The sequence below is a fragment of the Carettochelys insculpta genome, chromosome 5 (genome assembly GCF_033958435.1).
Source record: "Carettochelys insculpta isolate YL-2023 chromosome 5, ASM3395843v1, whole genome shotgun sequence".
Lineage (NCBI taxonomy): Eukaryota > Metazoa > Chordata > Testudines > Carettochelyidae > Carettochelys > Carettochelys insculpta.
In genome coordinates this window covers 5,813,862-5,836,508 of record NC_134141.1, presented here as the reverse complement: position 1 = coordinate 5,836,508, position 22,647 = coordinate 5,813,862, and the positions used below count along the sequence as shown (strand labels likewise).

General features: G+C 44.7%; 1 protein-coding gene across 1 annotated transcript in view; it reads left to right on the top strand.

The window, feature by feature from the left end:
* Positions 1-14,217, top strand: part of RNF170 (ring finger protein 170) — a 73,630-nt gene extending 59,413 nt beyond the window's left edge. The window contains exons 8-9 of the mRNA XM_074994586.1: positions 13,597-13,646; positions 14,105-14,217. Coding sequence (XP_074850687.1) covers positions 13,597-13,626 — 30 coding nt within the window. The 3' untranslated portion in view covers positions 13,627-13,646; positions 14,105-14,217. The remainder of the gene's footprint in view (positions 1-13,596; positions 13,647-14,104) is intronic.
* Positions 14,218-22,647: the final 8,430 nt, after the last annotated feature.

Here is a 22,647-nt window from a genome sequence, read left to right as displayed (position 1 = left end):
AGCCTGCCTCCCATTGGAGGAGAGGAATGTCACTCCAGGGCAGGACAGAGCAGCAGACCACCTGGTCTTCACTAGCCAGTGGGACGGGAGGGCAGTGAGATGGCAGGGAGGAGCCAGAGGGCACCTGCTGCTGCTGTGAGAAGCAGAACAAAATCCCGCCCAGGCTCAAGGCTCCAGAATAGCGCAGGGAGCAGGCCAGGGGCCTGGTCAGATTCAGTGTTCCCTGTAAGCTGAGCACTGGGGCAGCCGCCCAGCTGATTGGCAGAGGGCCCACAGCCGGCAGTCTGTGTTTTTCTTGGTGGTGCACATCTGCATATGCCTCAGCGTATACAAAAAAATTATTCCACACCTGGATGGAAAAATGAGAGAAAACGTGGTCCAGGTTCCCACTGGGAGCTGGCCATGCAGCAAAGACTGGAATGCCCCTCTGCAAGCTCACACCCCACCGCCACGTAACGCAAAGGAGAGCATTGGCTGGGAGGTTGGCCGGGCTCTTGGCAGGCCAGTGATGGGGCCAATATTCCTTCTGGCCTTTTTCACCCATGTGTGGTTTTTTTCTGTCCGTGCGCAGAATAAATTAAGTGCACCGAGACGTGTGGACCACAGAATAAATTAAGTGCACCACCAGTAGAAACACAGACTTAGCTGTGGGCGCTGTGCTCATCAGCTGGGTGGCAAGGGAGTCTCTCCCCAACAGCTGCGCAAGTGTTCGGCTTACAGAGAACACAGCTGCGAACCCAGTCTGTTGGGCTGGTGCTGGGTTCCGGGGCCACAGAATCATCCCTGGATGAGCTACAGTTTCGTGTCAGGTTGAGGCATTGCTGCTGTACCTGAGCACATTTGTTTCTGGGGTTCAGTCTGGTCTCCCCTGACGCTGTGAAAGGAAACCAAGGAATTTGGTGCTGCTAGGAGGCCCCTGCTGAGAAGTGACAGTCACCCCATAAAGGTCTCACGACAGGGTCACTAGCTGTGGCTGGCTGAATTCCTGGAGGTTTCAGTCACATCACTTTATCTTTAATGAAAGAGTCATCTTGAATTCCTGGAGATTCAGGACAATCCTGGAGGGTTGGCAACCCTAGCTCAGGAGCCTGCTGGACTTGGCCCTTGTAGTAAGGTATCTAATTAAATATGGATGTTCCCGGTAGACGGATGAGATGCTACCCTGCGGTGAGGTGTACAGCAATCAGACTAGGCCATGGGGTGACTTAAAGAGGGATACATTTTAGAGCATGAGAACTGAAAGAAGAAGCAGGCCATGCAGGAAAGCCACTGAAGACCTCTAAACTGCTTCTTCCACTCCTTCACCAGCTCAGCTGCCTTTCCTCCTCTATCGTCCCCCTCCCCGCCCCCAAGCTATCTATCCTGAGGGCGGCCCGGGTCCTTACAAGGGATTCTCTTAGGACAGGCTCAAAAGGCACTGCCAAGCCCTGCGTGGTTCCATTAGAATGACTAAATATTTCCCAGGAATGCTAAAAGGGCCTTTTCCTTTGATGCTTTGCCTGGGGTAGTATTAGTCTTAATGCTTCCAAAAGGAAATTGGCAATTCTCCTTGGAGTCTGGCCTTAGTGCTAAAGACAACCTGGGAGTCGCGGGTGGTGTATATGCACGTCTGGTCTCTCCCAGAGCTGCTCCCAGAAAATGAGGTGAGACCCTATTAAACAACTCTAGTACAGTATCTCTGAGGGCTTGTCTACAGCTGAAAATTCATTTGGATTAAAGCACAGTAGCTATTCCTGAGGGAATAAAGCTGATGTTTCTGCACCATTTTGCTCATTTTTGGGGCCTATCAAGAAAGAATCAGCAGACGAAAGAAAATTTTGTCAATGCTGCTTGTGTGTTACATTTGAAATTCAGGATCCGTCAGAAGACTTTCTACCCTTTCTGCACCATAAACAATAATTATCAATTTCTGGTGAAGGCTGAACATAGTTCGGCTGCGAAGGGAGAGAAGGACAAACCAGGTTCAGTGCTGTTTCAGGAATCTTAGTTATAACCTGCTCCCATTTAAAACCTGGTTTCTGAAATGGTGCCAAACATGATTCATCCTTGCCGACATGACTTGCAGCTAAAATGTGTTCATGCTGGCACCCGTTGTCAGCAGTGGGTAATTTTTGCAGTGCAGATGAGTCCTTAGATACCTGGAGCACTAGTGAAAATGAGGACTTCACAAGAGACTGTGGGGCACGGGGGCAGGAACCTGAGCAAGTGTGAGAAGGGACATGAAGGGCAATGCGTGAATCTCTCTGATTTTGCCAATATTGAGTAATGCCGAGGCCTAACTAACACATTGGATAACTGAAGCCTTTCTTAAAGGTTCAACAGCCTTGCCTTTCCCTCAAGATGTCAGAGCTCCGTATGATTCTCTGGCCTCTCCCAGAGCTCCTCCAACAATAAAAGGTGAGACCCAATTAAATTATCCTAATACAGTATTTCTGAGGGCTTGTCTATTCCAAATGAATTTTCAACTGTAAAGCACAATAGCTCTTCCTGAGTAACTCTGTGTTGTAGACAAACCCTAATATAAAGATATGAGCAAGAAAAAAAGTGGTTTCTGTCTGTCTTTACAAAACACAAGCCAGCAAAAAGGGTCACCTCCTATTTCTTGAACGCCTGGGGAAGTTCCCTCTCGGAAGAGCTTTGGAGCTGGACTGAATATACGTGAAACATAGGGACTAGGGAGCTGGTTTGGTCCTCATGGCCAGTTCGGCCTGGGAATGACGAAGAGTTGTTTAAAGGGTCGCAGGTGGCAGACTAAGGCGGTGGTACTCCTCCAGGAGTCCACGTAGGGGTGGGGGAATGCAGAGGACTTCGAGAGGATAGGTCAGCTGATGCAGGGTTGTCTGGTTTTAACACAAGCTATGTGAAAAGCACTAGTGAAGTCAATACAAACTGCAATTGCATTCAGACAGTGACTTGTTTATGATGCTCTGAGCGATAGGCCGGGGGCTGGGGGGCACGGCATGATTTATTTGATGATTATATGGAACAATGAGAAAGCAAGCATGTTGTCAGTACGATCGGCCGCCACGCCTGTATTAGGTCTGATTTTGTAAGCAGGTCAGTTGTGTTGGGATGCACAAGACAAATCAGACTCCTGCAAAGGGGAGCAGTAGTGCGGTGCCATTGAGAGTCACCGGATTAAGGCACTAGAGGAAAGAAGGAGGGCTAGGAGCTCTGGGTTATGCGTGGAAAGCAACCCCTTCAGTTCAGAACAAGGGCCCAGACTGTCTTACCCCGGGCTAGTGCTAGGGTTGCCAACCCTTCAGGGTTGTCCTGTGATGACGCCTCCAAAAAGACTTCCAGCCAAAACTGGCAGCTCTAGCTTGTGTGGGGGAGGGAGCAAGAACCATCCATCCTGCTGTTGGGTACGGGTTCTGTCCCTAATCTCTCAGACAGAGACTCATCCCTACTGGAGACAAAACCCAAACTAAAGGGGGCTGTGGAGATGGAGAGACTATCTTCTCCGTTCTCAGTGGGCTGCTGGAGGGGGAGGAAGCCCATTGCAATGTCTCATGGAATGCAGCCCTTACACACCTGCCACTGCAGGGCTGAGAAGTGCTGCGGCCCAGTCCCTTGGGGAGCTCCCTGCTGCACTGCATGTATGGGGTGGGAGCTGGGCAGGCGTACAAGGGCTATTTCCTAAGAGAGGCTGGAGCCAGAAGGCCCTGAAAGGGTCTTGGAAGGGTAAATATTATGCTCTTGCACACGGCCCTTGGCCGTCACGTGTCCCAGTTTTCCGTGTAGACTATGATCACCCCCCAGAAGGGTGTATCTGTGCCAAACCCCGTGTTCCAGCCTGATGTGGTTTCTTCTCGTCCAATTTACACCTTGGCTCTGAATTTGCTGGGCTTGTTGTGCTGGTGGGTTTTCTTTTGGGGGCGGGAGGTGTGAGGATTGCAGCATTCCAGGAACGTGTGGGATCCTTGCCTGACTGGTACGTGCTCTCGGCTGTAACGCTGGCTTGTGGGGTCTGTGGGGGAAGGGACGGATGCATATAGCATCCTCAGGTGTTAATGGTTTATCCATTGTTGGGTCATCAACACACAAACCCCAGGATGGAAGGCTACTAATGACAGATGGAGTTGGAAGGCTTGGGTGGGGGAGAGCTCTTCTTTGAGGAGGCCTCTAGTCTTTTCCAAACTTGGAACCAAAGGGTGCCGGGGGGATGGGAGGGAAGAGTTGTGCTCAGGATTACCTAGCCAGGCCACGTGGCCTCAGCCCTGGATGAGGGTTTGCCCAGCTGAAAAGCACAGCGGTTGAGGGAGGAAAAGAGGCGGAGTTTAAACAATAGGAGATTTGTGCTAAGACCTGGGGCGGCGGAGCAGGGAGAGAGGCATGAAGCCATTGCTTCTGCAGCCAGGGCAGTAGTGCCTGACCTGAGGTTTCTGTGAGAGGGAGTTAGGCACCTGCCCTTTGCCACCCCCCCTGTTTTAGGACCTGAATCCACATCCCTGATTTCTGACTTGCAGGACCCCAATTTCCACAAGGGATAAGAAAAGGGAGTTGCCTTCTGTTTGTCTGTGCGCCCCAGTGTGATGCTGGGTTCTGTCTAATAGGTGGGCTCTCAACATGCAGCCTGCAGCCTACCTGCCCCCTGCCACCCACCCCCGTCCCACTAAACGTAAGAGGCTCCCAGCCAGGCAGGGTGGGGAATTGAGACCTGCTGGTAAGACTGCTGTTGCTGTAGCAACAGGCGGAGGCTAAGCAGCAGCAGGAAAGCTTCCTCTGCTGCCAGTCCCAAGGTTTCTAAAGCGCATGGGTCACAGGCAGATGGGGGTCAGGATGCCTGCCCTGTGAGAGGGTCACCTGTAGTCTTGGGGCGACTTGGACCTGGGCAGGACATCACCACGCAGGCCTGCTCCTAGAGCTCTCTAAGTTGGTGGTTCTGTGTAAAGGAAGCCTGCAGCACTGGGTTAATGAGCTCGGCTGGGACGAGCAAACAGGCTATGCCTTGTCTCTGGCGGACTCCTGCCCTACCCTCTTTTGGCTGCTTTTCGATCATCTGCCAGAGAGCTTGGCAGGCAGAAATTTGTGCTGTGGCCTCAGACGCTACCTCATTCCTCTTTGTCCCGGCTCTTAAGTTTAGTACTTGAGCATGGTGCTTATCCCATGTGCGCAGTGAGATGGAAAGAAAGCTACAGCCCTTTCTGTCTACAGTCACCTTCTCACCTCTAGCTCTCTTTGCAAGGCTGGGGGAGTCAGGGACCTGAAGGGGCGGGTGGTGGCTGAGCCCTTTGCCCTGGCTAGGTTAAGAACACAGCTGTGACTCTTACCCCCTCCAACAAGCACAGCCGTGTCTGAAAAGTGTGGACAACTGAACAGCAAGAAATACAGCACTAAGCCGCTTCTGCTGAAGCTGGATGCGCAGGAACCTGCTTGTCGTGAGTCTCCGTGGGTAGCTACATGGCTGAATGGGAACCCGAAATGGCTTCACTCCAACTTCCAGGGGCTTCATGCTGCTGGTAACCAATGGAACTAATTTTTCTGGGGCCTGACCTCTGTGCGTATGGTCAGAGAATAACAGTTGCACGGGGAGAAGAGCAGAGTCCCCAGAAAGCTACACGGAGGCTGCTCCCAGTGAAAAGCATCAATGGACACAGGGCTTGGGAGGGGCAGCACTAGAGCCGAAAAGAACTCCAGGCCGCACACCACCACGTCGCAGCAATGCCAGGCAAGAGCTCATGGGCAGGAGCTTGACACCAGCCTCTGGGAAGGAGCAGTACCAGCTCTCTCAACGAGGCCTGTGTTGGGAAGGCAGGACCTGCAGCTCCCGGGTTGCTGGCGCAGCAGGTGGGCAGGGTGCTGCAAGCGTCGAGATGAAGCTGGCTCAGCTTTATTCGACTCGACAGCATGCGTTTAAGTGAAGCGTGTTCCTACACGTCAATCACTTCTTTCTCGCTCAGCTCCTGGGGGCAGTTCAGCTGCTAAGAAAAGCAGACAGCGGGTTCAGCGTGTATTGATGACAATGCCAAAGAGCGCTGCATATTTACCCCTTCAGCGCTGCTTTGGGCAGACCCTCGCCTCCCCCTCCCCCCCGGCTTGCACCTTGTAATTAAAACAAAAGATCATCAATGCAGGTCAAGACAAATATCTCCGTTTCCATTATTAGTGAGCCACCAGCCACTCTAAGGAGTCTCGCCGCACAAAACATCATGCACTTGTCAGGGTTCCCTCTAATCTTTTCCACCCAGGTGCAGAATAAATTTTATGTGCACCAAGGCATGTGTGGACACACACCACAAGGAGAAACACAACCCCAGCTGTGGGCGCTCTGCTAATCAGCTGGGCAGCATTGGTATCTCTCCTGAGCGCCTGCACAAGCATGGCCCTTTCAGGGAACACAGACACTTTTCACAGATTAGCACAGACCTATTTCAAATCCATACTGGCTAGTTGCTCCCTGAGGTCACACGGGTTGGGTACCTATGGCGAGGTTCCATGAACACCTGGCAGTCTTCTGCCACCCCAAAACTTTTGGGTTTGATGGGGGGCCAGGGCTGGCCAGTTACCTTCTTGTTTCTGGAAATGACAGTACAGTAAACCCTCAATTGAACAGGTTACTGGGGAGAAGGGGTGTCTGTTAATGCCAAAAGTCCATTATAGCCAAATGGTTCTAATGTATGATGATGCACTGACCTTCCCAGCCCATCACTCACTCCTGTCCTCTGCCTCCACTCCTACCTTCCCTCCTCACCTCCATCTCCCTCTCCCGTTGACCTCTCCTTCCACCTCCTGCAGCCGCCAGCTCCGAGCCACCCGTGTGAAGGTAGAACGTGGCTGGCCCCAGCCTGCCAGCAGGCAGCAGCCTCCAACACCCTGGCTGCTGCTCAGCGCCAATCCAGGCAGTGGCGGCCAGGCACCACACAGGCAGGGATGGGGGAGGAGAATCCTGCATCCCAATGGGCCCCCTCCGGCTTCTCTGGCTGTGGTGTCCCCAGCTGGTTCAGCAGCTCCTCCAGCCCTGGCGATCTCTGGCATTTATGTGGGGAGAGAGAGGGGAGGCGTCTGTTATATGGGGGCCGTTAAATCGAGGGTTCACAGTCAGCCATGTTAGAGTGATGGCTTTCTTTAAAAGTACTGACGGGGTTTGGTGTACGCTCTGGGGAGCAGTGTAATGCGAGATGCTGGGACAAGGGACACGAACAAGACATAAGAAGAGTTTAGGAAGCAGGTTTACTATCCGCGTCTGTGGAGTTTGGTCCCTCACCTGCCGAGTTACTCACTGGAGTGGTTAGGCCTGTCCCCAGCAGACTCTCTGCTGAGTTCCCCTCTGCAGAACTGCAATCTTGGGCAGGTTTTGGCAAGGCAGCTATCAAAGTAATGGCTGCCACGCATCAGGGAACCTACACCTAAACCAGCTTAGGCTGAGGGTCTGAGAGAATTCCAGGTCTCAGTGGAGCAGCCCAGTCAGACCATGGCTGGATGAAATGCCTCCAGCTTGTTCCCTGGGCTAAAGCAATGAAAATGAAGTAAAACCTCTCATTTAGCTGTTAAAAAAATAGTTTACCACAAGCACCAGAATGGCTTAATGTGGTCATTGTCTGGCACTGTCAGACTGAAGATAATTTAAGTGCCCAAACTGCACATTCCCATTTCTTAGCCTCTCTGGAGTTCTTAAGCATCCCCTTCTCTCCACAACGTCTGGAATTGTAAGGCACATTTTGGGGACAATTACTACTCTCAGGGGCCGTGTCTACACTAGCCCCAAACTTTGAAATAGCCATGCAAATGGCCATTTCAAAGTTTACTAATAAAGCGCTGAAATGCATATTCAGCACCTCATTAGCATGCAGGCAGCCGCGGCACTTTGAAATTGACACGGCTCGCTGCCGCGCGGCTCGTCCCAACAGGGCTCCTTTTCGAAAGGACCCCGCCTACTTCACAGTCCCCTTATTCCTATCTACTCAAAGGAATAAGGGGACTTCGAAGTAGGCGGGGTCCTTATGAAAAGGAGCCCCGTCAATTTCAAAGCACCACGGCCACCCGCATGCTAATGAGGTGCTGAATATGCATTTCAGCGCTTCATTAGTAAACTTTGAAATGGCCATTTGCATGGCCATTTCTAAGTTTGGGGTTAGTGTAGACACGGCCATGGTGTGTGAGTGAGCCGAGGTCTACACTAGACCTTAAAGTCAATTGTAGATACACCATTGCAGCTACAGAATTACATAGCTGGATTCAACATAGCTGCACTGGACTTACCAGGCCAGCCTCACTGAGGGCGGTTGAAGGGAGAAGCTTGTTTACGTGACAAGAACTATGGGTCATCGCAGGGAATTAATAGGTAACAGGTTTAAAAGAAAAGGAAATATTTCTTCATGCAACACAGTCAACCTGTGGAACTCTCTGTCGGAGGATGGTGGGAAGAACTGGGTTTTTACAGAGATCAGAGCAGTGCTAGATAAATTCAGAGAGGATAGGTCTGTCAGGGGCTCTTAGCCCGGAGGGTCAGACAGGTGCCCCTCGCCTTTGTCAGAAGCTGGGAATCAGTGACAGGGGAGGGGTCACTTGCTGTTCAGTTCATTTCCCGTCAGGTGTTGGCCATGGTCAGAAGACAGGACACGGGGCTAGCTGGGTATTTGGTCTGATTTACAACTGATAGTAACTTTTTTTTTCCCCCACTGTTTTACATATATCCCTGCTTGCTTTATTCAACAGATCTGCTCCATGGGTATCTCCAGGTCAGACTAGTCTGTGCGGAAAAACAAGTTTTTACTAGTTAGCTGAGAGACAATAATAAACCTTAATAGCATGAGCTGTATTCGAATGAGCTACTGTCAGCTCTACTCTGATTAATAGTGCTCGTTCAGAGTCCAAGCTATTGATGAGACAAAATAATTAAGATAAATAAGGGCTGGAGATGTTTAAGATTTACAGTTCAAGTTGTGAACTGTGTATGGTTGAACCTCTCTAATCTGGAATTCTCTTGCCTGGCAACACCTGTAATCTGGCATGGTTTCAGTTTGTCAGAAGACCACTTATGGGCATGGCCCAGTTTCCCAGGGTCTCAAAGGTTGTTTACCACCACCAGTCCTGGCTCTCAGTGTTCTGTGCTGTTATAAGACACAGGTGAGGGGTGGGGAGGTAAATAAGACCCCACTAAGCAGTGGAAGTGTTGGTAATACTGATAGACAATGACCTCCTGTGGTCCAGCAAATTCTTTTGTTTGGCACTGGTCAGGTCCCAGACTAGAGAGTTCAGCTGGTAGTCGGGGGAATTTATTCAGAGAAACACAAAGTTCTGCAACATTTTTACAAGTTCATTTTCCCAGCTCCAACTTGGAATGCTAAGAGAAGAAGAGCAAGGTAAAACGGCTAGCACCAGAAGAAAGACGACTAGCAAGCACCAAGCAGTTGTTCAACGTATTTTAATAGGAGAGATCAGCTGAGCTTTAGTGTTAGGCATACAGACAGTGCCAAATGTGTTTAGTTAAACACTTTAAAGTGAAATTGAAATTAAGTTTCTGAATTTTCAAAACATTACACAAAATTAAATAAAGAAATTTTATTTTTTCAGAAATTTGTATCAAAGAAATCACTCATGGCCAAGTCCTGAGCAGACAGCATCTTTCTTATAAGCTCTTCTGTTAGCTTAAAATGCATGTACAAAATTGCACATTACAAAAGTCGACTGTGTAATCTCTTTGCATGTAAACCATGACAGCCCACGGATAAGAGTTACACATTCCATTAAAAAAAAAATCTCAAACAAACTGCAATCTCCAGACAGGTGATAGTAGTACAAACTCATCAGTACATTTCTAAATTATACAGGACACGCCAGAGCACAAAGTAGAGGACTAGGCAAGTCGCCTTTCTGTCTTAAGCATATAAAACAAAGAGTTAGGATCTCAAAACAGGAGCAAGTTTGGATCCTAACAAGTCTCCCAGTGCTGTCAATGGCAGCAGGATTAGATTAAAGAGCTAATTTTTAAAAAACTGGAGATTAAAAACAGACTGCAATTGGCTACCATCAATCAGTAGGAATCAGGAGTATACTTGTAAACATGGATTTACCACTAAACTCAATTAGAGTTACAGTATCTCCTAAACACCACTAAATAAACTCAACTGTTTTACATTTAATCAAGTGCAAGTTATCAGCCAATGTTTTTTATTTTGACTAATTGCAACAGCACTATAAAAAAATCTCTTAGCTATAATCGCCATTTGCTTTTTATTAAGCCCTGTAGTCTCTGGCTTGAGTATAGAATTTTACCGTGTTTGAAAGCTGATCTGTCAAAGGTTATCTTGGAAAGTTTGTTCTGTCCAAAATGAAAAATTTGCAACAGAATCAGTTGGTTAGCTCTGCGTATGGGACACGAGCCAGAAGAGACATTTACTTTCACACAGAATTCCAAAACTCCACTAGAAACAGAAACCCTGAAGAAGGGCTGAATCCAAATGAATTAGTATCATGTGAGCAGGCTTTTTTTTTTTTTTTTTTAAAAAGGAATAAATGCCAAATTTCTCATCTAACCAACACCAAAACATAACTGCTCACGTTTCTAAATCGTCCTTGACAGTGTTCCCTGTAAGCCGAGCGCTTGGGTGGACGCCTAGTTGATTAGCAGGCTGCCCACAGCTGGCAGTGTGTGTTTACAGCGATGGCGCATATCTGTATATGCCTTGGTGCACGTAGAACTTATTCTGCCCAGGCATGGACCAAATTAAGGGGTACCCCTGCCTCCTGGGAGGGAGGTTCTCAACTAGGGAATTGATCAAGGTGAAGGAGGTACAATTGTCACCCCACTCCTAATTTGGTCATCAGGGTGGGGTGGGAGAGAAAGCAACCACTATCCCTCGAAGACTGAGCATATTCTTGTCACAGCAAAGTGGAGTCTGGGATGAGTTGCCTAAGTTTACTAGCTACTCTTCACATCAGGTTTTGAATGCATGGATTCCAGCTGGTCCTTCTAGTTACACTGAAGGATATGGTTTAAGGCTCAAGTTTTTAACTCACTGATTTTTGTACACACGTCCGGTTTTGAACAACCCAGAGGTGGTGGGTATTATTGGTGGCTATCCAGAGGAGAATACCGTGCAGTATCTTCTCCCTTCCCTGAGGGAGCCCTTTGATCCCCATTTGCTTGTTGGCAAAACAAAGCTGCCCCTTTAGAATGGAGAATCGGACCCATAGAAACCAAGCGGTGGCTAACAGAGATCCAAGCTGAAAAGTGTGAGGCACAATAGATTCCCACCCCGCACTCCACCTGCCTTATTATAAAGAAGTTTGAGGGCTCTATCCAGCCTCCCATCACTCCTGCAGCAGCTGGCCCATAAAGGCTGGGTCAGTCTACCACAATGCAGTCCATCTCCCAGAGTTCAATTTTGCTGTGTGGGTTAAGACATGGAAAAAAAAAAAAAAATCACTCTCTCTGGGCTCAGCCATCAACCCTGATACTCCACACAATAGTGTGGAGTAAAGGATGTCAAGGCGAGCCTGAACAGCCCTGATACACAGTAGGTAAGAAAGTAGATTTGGATATGTCGTGTCTCACCACACTAATGGTGGAGCTAGAACTGCGTATCAGAAATCGACTTTCTACCCTAGTGTAGATCTAGCCTGACGTACCATCAGTGTTGCTGGCATATACCTGCCCAAACCAGTTCCCTTTTGTACAGTCAGCCTCTCCCCAGGCCAGCAGTAGCAACACTCAGGATAAACAGCAGGGACAGCCCATTCTAACCCAGGAAGCTTTTTCAGCTAAGGAAGAAATTTCAGGCCGAGCATGACAACCCACCTTGGGCTTACACCTTCAAAACCAGAGCTTGCCAGGCAGCAGCAGCCAATTCCTTCCTCCCTCTTGTCCCAACTGCAGCAGAGGTGGTAGAGAACCACCTCCGACAAACTGCCGGAGTTGTCACTCCCTGATGACCTGCTTGGGGCGTTACTGCAAGCTCAACGTTGCAATCACTTGGGAACCAGGAGCACTGGCGATGCCTAGATTCAACATACGTAAGCTCTTCATTCCCTCCTAAACTGTTGTAAGGTTGGGTGGGAATGATTTCACCCCTCCCTTTTCGGCCTCGAACTCAGTCTCCTGGACATTCAGAATACAGGGTGTGGTGGGTACAGCTGGATAGTACTCTTCAATTTCATCTCCCTTAACCCATCATGCAAATCTGCTTATTTTTAAACGGCAAGTGTGAAAGCCAATAACTTCACTAACAATATAGTGCAAATTTAAAAAAAAAAACCTAAAAACAAAACTAACTCTCCCTTCACTCCCCATGTGACAGTGGTAAAGCTTTTTCAGCATAAATACAATGCTTAGTAAGAGAGCACTGAAACCGGTGGTTCGTACGCCAGAACTGCCATACACGTCTTCATAATACACAGCATTTGCAAGTAAGGAGCACTGTTCCTCCAGAGCTGACTTTTCAACCATTATAAGCCAAACACTGCTAATCTTTTAAATACAAGGGAACACCCAAAGGACTAGCAAAAACTTGTTTCCCTTTATAGTGAATCCTCAATTAGAGACCCGCCTTTTTTAAAAAATTAAGTAAAAAAAATAGCTCCTTTTTGGAGTTGTCCTTATGGCATATTTCACTTAACCACAGATCAAAGAGTTCTGCTTCATCTGCTTTGTATTCCAACTCCAAAATGTTACTTGATTTTATTTGTGGGATGGTTACCATGGGTATAAATAAATAGACTGTGAAGTTACCACTCACAAGGCTGGGAAGGGCAAAATTCCCAGAGAACAAGTTTGGGAAACATTTAAATGAGCAATACAACCTTTTGACTAAATAATATTTACAAAATTTGAACTTGATAGAGAAAACTTTTACTAAATGCATCACATGTACCAGAGACTAGTCAAAGATGATTTCATGCCTATTGTTTTATAGACTGTTTCCTCCCCCAAAGTGATTTTTTAAATGCTGCATAACATCTTCCCACCCTGATGGGATACAGGACACCTCACAGGCTTCTGCTGTGATCCCCAAACCCAGCTAGCTCAAGTTTTGGAAGCCAGAAGGACTCCTCGCTGCAGTATTAGCAGTACTAATGAGTCAGGAACAAATACAAAAGGTTGAGTTATACCAGTGATTTAACATCCCGGGAGTGTTTGAGAGCACTGCACAGATGCAATCTTGCAGAGTGTATGTAAGACAGAGATCCTGTTTGTGGTCAAGAGATTTATTATACTGGCTCTAGAATAGAGGTAGGTAGTGACTAAGGTGGCATGAAACAGTCTTACATGGTCATTACCTATCCCCCATTTTAGAGTCTTCTGCTTGCAATGGAGATTAAAGAGGAAAAATGTGGCACAGTGAAAACCCAGAACCTCATTCCTGAGCCTGCACTGTGAGAGTTCTTTTTGTACAGAGCAGGCCTAGGTGATGTGGAGGAAAGAGTCATACTCATAAAATTAGAGCTATTATGTGAGTGAATGAAGAAGGTAGTCCAAGTTCCAGGAAGTATTTTCTGCATACACCACCATAATATGCTCTTATAGATGGAGCTTCCATATCCTTTCACTTGTAAAGCCAGGCTCCTTAAACTGACTGGACGGGGCTCAGTAACAGCTATGAAATCTACTTGGGACCTAAAAATCACCACATTCAATCTCTCTGGCTTTTGCAGGACAGACAGGAGCCCTGTGTTCCCCAGTAGGGACTCTTCTTTTTCCACAGGTAAGCTTCTATCCTGTCTCTACAGCACTGATACATAATTGGACTTTACAGGTGTACCATTTTGATGCATAAAAAAAATTATCCCTGGTGTAAGACTGAATTTTGCCCATGCTGGGCCTCTGTGGCAAAGGTGATTTTGGAGGTTAGGTGGAAATCGGGAGTCCACACAGTTCTGCAAGTCTCAACTGTTGGTTGCTGAATATCTGAAAAAACTTGGTGTGGAGATAAACTCTGCTGGAAAATATGGCCTTTACCATCTTCCAGCTTTTTTCATTTAGGGCAGAATACTTACTTCAGGATGAACCTCTCTAATCGGGAGCCCTGGGGCCTGATGGGTGCCAGTTGAGAGAATTTGCTGGACCACAGGAGGTCAGTGTGGCCTAGCAGCATGGCCAACATTTCCACTGTTTACTGGACTCTTACTCAGATCTAATTTACCTCTAACTCTCTTGTAACAGCACAGAACACGGACTGGTGGCTGTAAAACTTTACAGGATCATGGGAAACTTGGTCACACCCATGAGAAGTGGTCATCGGGCTAATTAAAATCATGCCAGATTATGGATGTTGCCAGAGGAGAGAGCGCCAGATTGGAGAGGTTCAACCTGTAGTGCCTATCGATTAACAATTTTTTAAAATATACAACTTAACTGTGCTCAAAATACAGATGGGTGAACAAGATAAACAGAACTGTAAAGAGAAAAAATCTTTACTACTGGAGTTATTTTTTGCTCAGCTTTGGGGATCTAACAAAACAACCATCCAAGTAGGTGTCAACAGTACAAACACTTACCAATTCACTTTGCACAGGCAGGCTGTGTAAATTTCTGTCTTTTGCAGATGGTGCTTATTCAGAGCTACACCAGGAAACATAATGCCAAAGCCTATCTATAGCAACCATTATATCTCCAGAAGCGTATTTACTAATTACAGTACTTTATTAGCTACTTTTCATGAGCAACATCATGCAATATTGATAGAGAGAGCCCTTTGACTGAATTCACAGCCATGCACACTGAATTCTTCATTCTTATGTTCTTATGTTCTTATGTATTTAAAAAAGCAAACACGGGGAGGTAATGACTTTGGTGCTAATTCACAGCTTCTGTTATATACAGTGACCTTCCCTTTTGCCTGCAGCACATACAGCTAGGAACTGTAATGCTTGAAACTGTATCAGTGGTAAATGGCATTATAAAATAACCATCTTCTACTGCCTCTTGGAAGAAATGCTGTTTAGCAGACCTTCTAAACATGATGTTGTGATCACAGCAAGATTTGGGATAACTTTATGGGGCTTCTACCTTACTATTTAAGTGCTGGACTGTGGAACGTACAGTGGTTATATACTTTGCCACCACATTCATTACAGTTGAGGAAACTGCAGTTCCTTTTGTTTTGTATTTCTAAATGGGTAAATTAGATAAAGCAAAGTATTTAGCCCTTGCTTTGAATGCACATATATTTGCGTGCATCAATCCAATTTGTTTAGCAAAGCTTTGGATAGTTGGTTATTGACCAATGACATCTAAACTAGCAGGGTAATACTTCAATGCCCATATATGACACAAGAAACTGCATAACTTTAAAATTATTTATGGCTGGAACCACACAGAGACAAAATTCAGTATTTCTGCACTCACACCATTTATAATTTTGTCAACACCTTAGCATAGTGGCTCTGTTTTCCAGACTACTGTACCCCTTTCAGGAGTCTGGTTTGTCTTGGGCACCACCAAATTTAACCTCACTTAAATGACTTGCTTACAAAATCAAGACGTAACGATATCACAGCACCCTGTTGCTAAAAAAAATGGCTGATTTTCTTATTGTTACTGTAGAAGATCAACAGGCCTATAAATATCATGTTTCCATTGTAGTGGGGTAGTTCAGCCTGTTTTTGTGAGCCTTGTCTGAGGCACTCTCTTAGCTTTGAGGGATCCCCATGACATGGACAGTTACACTACCTGCCACCTCTAATGCCCTCCCTGTACTTGCAACCATTCCTAAACTTGTCTTGAACCCTCAGCTTGAGAAACACTGATCTAGATGAGCTGCATAGCCCCTAGAAGGCCTCTTTGTATCCCTGAGGTATGCATACCCGTGGTTTGGGACCACTGACTTAATGCATAGGTACATTTTCAAAAGACATAGCTAGTACTGCCAGGTTGGGTTGCTTCCAATGGCCCCAGTACACCTATGCTCATTAGCAATGTGGACTTTTGATTCCTTAGTCAAGGTACACACACTCTATTTGTATGACATATTTTAGCCTATCAGTGGACTTGTATTTTATGTATGCAAACTTCAGAAGCAGCTTAGAAAGAGTCTAGCCAGCAGCCATGATGTCAAACAGGGACCAGGGACTAAATAAAGTCAACCCAAAGTTGTTACGACAGACAGTCCAAAGTGTCAAAATTCAATCAAACCTTTTTAGGTGTTTTTCCCCCATTAGCACACAGGATCTCTCCGCACTTTTCTCCTCCTGTTTTCTGAAACCTGAGCAACCAGCATTTGCCCTGGAAGGACCCACAGTGCAAAAGTAAATGATGTTGGCTTAGAGCAGGAACATCTCTCTCTCCTTTCGCTGATAAGTTGAACAGAATGAACAGCATGCAAGTCCGTTCACAGCAGAAATGCATGGTACGATGTAACAACTGTGGACACAAGATTGCTTAGGAGTTTAATATACACTGCCCTTATTTTTAAAAAACATGCTCACCTAGATTGAGGCTCTCCATAAACTGTCATTTCGTTGACAACCTTCTTCTGCAAGGCAGTTGGAAAAAAAGATTGCTGAAATACACCAAAGAAGCCACTCCCATCTTTCTATAGTATCCCAGGAGTAGTTGTCCTGTAATTAATACCAGAGTTAGGACTTCGTGTACTTCAGGCTGCATTGCAGCAAGAGATTGTGGCTTTGCAGTTAGTATTTCCATGATTAACCTCGCACATACAGTGCAAGCTGCCCTGTCAAGACTCGACTTTCCTTTGCTCATGTTCCTCCCACACGCTTAAAAGGGAAGCTTCCCACCAGATGCTGTATACCTGATAGCCCATCCAGTTACTGTGCTCAACATGGTGACATGGTCTCATCCTTGGTGATCAGGATGTGTTATCAGACAGGTGATTTTGTTGTCCTTATTGCTATTTTACCAAATCAAAATACTTGGAAGATGGCAACGGTATTGGACAAATCAAACTGAGTGGCTGTCAAACTTGTACTTAGCCTCAATGATAAAATAAAGGAAATCACAAAAATCTTGTGAAGGAAACAGTAGCTGGAGATGCAAACAAAGATGGTGAAAAAAGTACGAGAAAAATCAATTCTACATCAAGACTGCAAGTTCTGACAAAATGCACTGCAAAAACAGGGGAAGCGACATTAGTTGGTTTCACAGTAAGTAGTCCTGTGGCACCTTAAAAATTAATCCATTTACTTGGACATCAGCTTTCCTGGACTGTAACACATTTCGCCAGATGCAGTATCAGATGAAGTGGGTTACATCCCATGAAATTGATGCCCAAGTAAATGGATTAGTTTTTAAGATGCCCCAGAACTTGTTTTTGCTGAAGAAACAGCAGAGGAAGTTACAAGAACTCTGAGTATAACCTTCAAGAAAAAGTCTGTCAGTCACTTAACTTTAAGAAGAGGAAGGAAGAAGCCCAGAAACTGTCGGCTTTTTGGGCAGGCATTTATACATTCAGTATATAAAATTTAGTTATGTTATGGCAACTCAAGTGCCAACTGTAGTGTGACTAACGAATAAGACATAAAGGAGATTAGTATATAGTCAAATATCAGCAACACGCTAAAATCTGATCAGAATACTGAATAAATGCCAGTAATTAAAACCCCCATACCACAGATTAGAAGTTGGTTGCTAAATAGATGACGTAGCTGTTAACAGCACGATCATTATGTAGACAAATGTCATCTGGGATAATTTAGGGTTTAATACTGGGATCTACTCAAACAACATTTTATGAGACAGGCGCATTTAACCAAAGAGGTAAGAATGATATGTAGTGACTACTCCACCAAAACACTGAAACGCACCTACCGCTGAGGTGAACGACAGCTATGGTAGCACTGCTTTTCTCTAGACAGTGTTGGTATAGGCCAGAATACTTTGTATCACACTGAAAATGGAGTAGGAATTTTACGTAAACAGAATTGCTCAAGCTGTACCAAGACCTGTGGCTTAACAAGACACCACATACTCTTAGAAAAGTGCCATGGGCACTACACTATGGGGACTACTGTGCAGCATAGCTACAACCCTGAAGCTATGCTGACAACGCTTAGTGTAGACGGAGCCTACAGCACTGAAAGGGGTTTTTCATGGTGTTCTGTAAGAACTGTATCTCCCTGAGTGGTGGGAGCTAGGCCAACAAAAGCATTCATCCATCAGCCTAACTGTCTATACTAGAAGTTAACGTGGCATAATTACAGTGCTTATGGGTGTGAATTGCTCACACCTGTTAGAGCTACAGCTATTCCACCTAAGTTTTAAGTGCAGGCCAGGCCTTAGTTGGGACACTGTCTTTATGCCTCTTCTGACCTTCAGCAGAATAGTGCACCCCAGCAATACTCTGTGACATTAGTTCAGGACTGAATTAATGAGAGAAAACTGTCATACTTATTTATCAATATCACAATTCAGAAAAAAAAGAAAAACACACCAAAACCAGGGGAAATAGAACAGGGACAAAAACCTGCATCTTACTCCCCAGAAAACACATTTATTAGGCCTGGTCCACATTACTGTGGGCCCCTGACCCAAGTTGTGCAACTTCAGGTACGTTAATACCGTAGCTGAAGTCGGCGTGCTTAGGTGTGCTTACTGCAGTATCTTTACAGCGGTAAGTCGACAGCTGATGCTCTTCTGCCAATTCTCTCTCTTCTCATTTTGGTGGAGTGCTGGAGTCGACAGAAGAGCGCTCAGTGGTAGATTTATCATGTCTATACTAGATTTGATCATTCAACCTCCACTGGATCAATCCAATTTGTAGTGAAAAGATGCCCTCCACATATCAGTAGTGTTTGGATTCCACATCTAAGCTGACAAAATTTCTACCAAAAAGCAGAAAAAAAATCCATTCTGGCAGCTCTGTAACAACCATGCTGATGTGCCAGGCCAGTTTATGAAACTGGAAGATGTTACTACACGTTCCGAGCGAGGCGTTAATTAAATAAGTTCTTCTAGTACCAGAAGCACAAACTAACAATGGAACCTGCCTCCTATACTTTTTGGCAGCAGACCAGTTGCCACAGCTCTCACCCGCTTCCCAGGAAAACAGGATTCACAAATTCAGCCAAGAGATGTTGGGTTCAACATCAAAACAAAATAGTATCTAGTGAATCCACCATCATCTTCCTGGAGCACCTAGACACAAAAATATTCCAGACTTAAATACAGGTTAAACCTCTCTGCTCTGGCACCCTTGGGACCCGACAAATCATAGGTCATTATTGTCTAGCAGCGTTCCAACACTTACACTGCTCATTTGACTCTTAGAAGATCTTCGGGGTGAATGAGAACTAAATAACACCACAGAACACTGAGACCCAGGACTGCAGACTGTAAACAAACTTTATGGGACCGCAAGAAACTTAGCCACACCAGTACGTGGACTTTTGGCGAACTAAAATCATGCCAGACCATGGATGTTGCCAAAATGGAGTGTGCCATATTAGAGAGGTTCAACCTGTACTGACATGGGCCTATGCTTTTTTGGCACAAAGTATTTTTGTATTCTAAAGCTGTAAACAAGGTGTCAGCTAAACTGTAAACAAATTTGCTCACAAGAAACAGAAGAACAGTAGCACACAGGCACAGTGATCATGAGAGATTAGAGAAACTGTCTGGAAAACAGCATAAGATTGAAGTGATGATAAATTGTATGAGACTCTTTAGCTTGAACAGCCAATATCAGGAATGTGAAGAGATCAGATATAAGTCAGGGACAATGCATAAAATTTTTGAAACCCTGAAGTCTCATTTAATGTTCAACTGACTTTTAATGAGAGTTAGGTTTCTACATGCATGTCACTTTTGTAAACAGGATATAAGCACCCAAGTCACTTAAGTGGTTATGAATATTTCCACCAACAATCAGGTCTAAAATGGCTTAATGACACTATGCTTGGTGCACTGTGTACTTTACTGGTTCTGAAAATTCAGCAAAAAGAAAAAAAAATGAGGTGAAATATGAAAAGGCACAAATGTGATACAAGGATTGGATAAAACATGAAAAAGACTGAAGGAACCATATATATATATATATATATATATATATATTCTAAAAAAAACACTTGGGGAAATAAACAGGGCATAACATTGTAAAAGATGATACAACAGGCGACAGACTAAAGTAAAGAAAGCTTAGGCTTAATATTACAAGATAAAAAGAATGGTACAACAGAGTCCAGAAGTGATAAAAGCAACACTGCAAATATTTATGATGTAGTCAGATAAGACTTCAGTAAGAACAACATGCCACATAGCTCCACAAACTGCAAAGATATGACTGGAGAAATCAAACGATGTTTTGTAGTCCTACAAAAGGGAGCGTCTCGTTGGCCCCATATTGTAATTCCAGATACTGCTAATTATCCATGAGAAATAATACACCATACTTCAGTCAAAGATGTATCTTCAACTACTTCTGAGGACCAAAGAGCAACTACAGAATGGACCAGATTGTACTGAGTGTCAGGTATTTTCCAACCTTTTCCTCAAATACTGCTAGAAGGTCTTTACTCCACCCTACTTTCATTTCAAACTACACAAGTTGACCGTGGTGCTCTATCATCAATACTCAATGTGTTTTCCTTTAATGAAGAAGGAACACTGGCAGAGCAGAGCACTTAATGCAAGTTTGTTTACCAAGTCAGGTTACCACCTTCAGTTACACACAGCTTGCATTTACGTGTGAAAAATTAATAGATTCTCTAGTTTTGCACCATCTTCTTTGAAAATGCATGCAATTTTTCATGTCCTAAGCACTGGCTCATCTTTAAACAGATTTGTCACCCAGGGCACATTACTACTGGTTGAATTCTTATTAGTGTGGTGAAATGGACTAAATGCTTAGCAAAATATTTTTACATTGTACTTCTACTACACAATTCTTAGGACAGAAGGGCTTCTCAGACGATCACTCAAGTCATTCAATTTTGGCTCTAGCTATGCTATAACTTTACTCAGTTTTAAATGATTAATAGGGTTTGCATCTTTATTACCCATTTAAGTCATTTGTGCTAAGTGTATGTCCAAACCCAGAGAAAGGGAAGTCTTGCACACAGTTTACATTTCCAACTATGCTAAGCTAAATTAACATCCCAGAGGCCTCCAATTACTGAAAAAATAACCACTGCATGCAAATCAGTTCCCCTTCATGCATTTCAAAACCTAACTGAAGTGGCTTTTAGAAGAGGACACAGATGACGTAAAACAGTTACTGAACTGGTTTAACTGATCCTGATCATCAAACAAACTACATTTATTTTTGTTTGGAATAAGTGGGTCTTACCTATGGGAGCTCATGACTTAATAATTTTGTTAGTCTTTAAGATGCTACAAGACTGCTTGTTATTTATATTACTTAAAATACTTTCAAAGACTATGGTGAGCCCCATCCTCTAAGTTGATCTGCTCATGCTGAGGTCCACTGACTCTAATGGTTCTGAGTATGAGCAGATCCAGAATAAGGGCCTTAATCCAGACAGGGTTTCTTGTTGAGTGGACCTTCGGAGTTCGTGCTGAAGTCAAAATGTAATTGTACCAAGCCACAGGACTTAATAAACCTTGATTTACAGAACTGATCAAAACATGCATATCAAAGTGTAGTAAAAAAAAAAGCAAAAACTGCCCATAATGAGGTCTTTGCTATTTATCCAGAGCATCCCAAAAAACAGGGATTAAGTCTAAGCAGAGAAAACCAATTTTTTTTCTATTCCTTCTGAGTAAAATCTAGACAAAAATAAATAAATCATACTGGACTCTTGCATCCAGAAATTCATTTCACATTCCGACTTCGACCTTCTTCTTTCCCTAGACAACTAGAAAAATGTCTTTAGAATAAAATAGAATGACAATATTTACATATTTCTTATGAAAAAATAAATCTAGTTCTCCATTATGGCTCTATGATTTATTCAAACATAATACAATGGAGTTACCATAACAGTTGTTAGAGCTAAAAAAAAACAAAACAAAATATCTGAGCCCTTTTCTGGATAGCACTGAATTGTTACTATACCCAGTAAAGAGCAAGCAGAACTGGAATGTACACACTAAAAGAAAAAAGGCATAAATGCAGCTCTCTTGCCAAAATAAATTTCTTCCACTCCTATGCATTTGCTATAAAAATAAGTTTTTAGGTGACATCAAAAATTTCAAGTTTCAATAAATAAATATATATATATTTATATAGATATCAATGCCCCAAGTTTGCACTGGCACAAGAAATAATCTGGAGCTTATGATAAGAGTATTTTCTTAGGGTTGACTTTATAATTAAATATGATTCATTCTAAGCTAAAGTTATGTGGAGAATCTCTCTCAGCTAAGCCTAGATTTCAAAACTAGACCCATACAAGTGCTTTACTTGCACGGCTTAACTGTCAGCTACAAATTAAAAGCTGCTCTGCAGCAAAACACTCTTTAAAAAAAATCCCATTCAACGCTGAGGAGGAAATACACTGCCACATTTTGTGTTACACACGCAGTTTTTTTAAAAACGTATAATTTTAGCTTTTTCAAGCTCTGAACAAACACGTGAACCATGGCTACACACCATCATTAAGATGTGTTATGCCCTTCGCCGGAAAATAAAGTTGACTCCTTTTTCATAAACTTTTTTGCAGTGCTGAAATCTTTTACAGCTCTCCCAAGTTCTTCTCGGGGACTTTGAAACACAACCCCCGCCACAGCCGTTTCTCCTGTGGCAGAGGAGGCCTCTCTCCCCCAGTTCAGCTTTCAAAGCCAAAGAC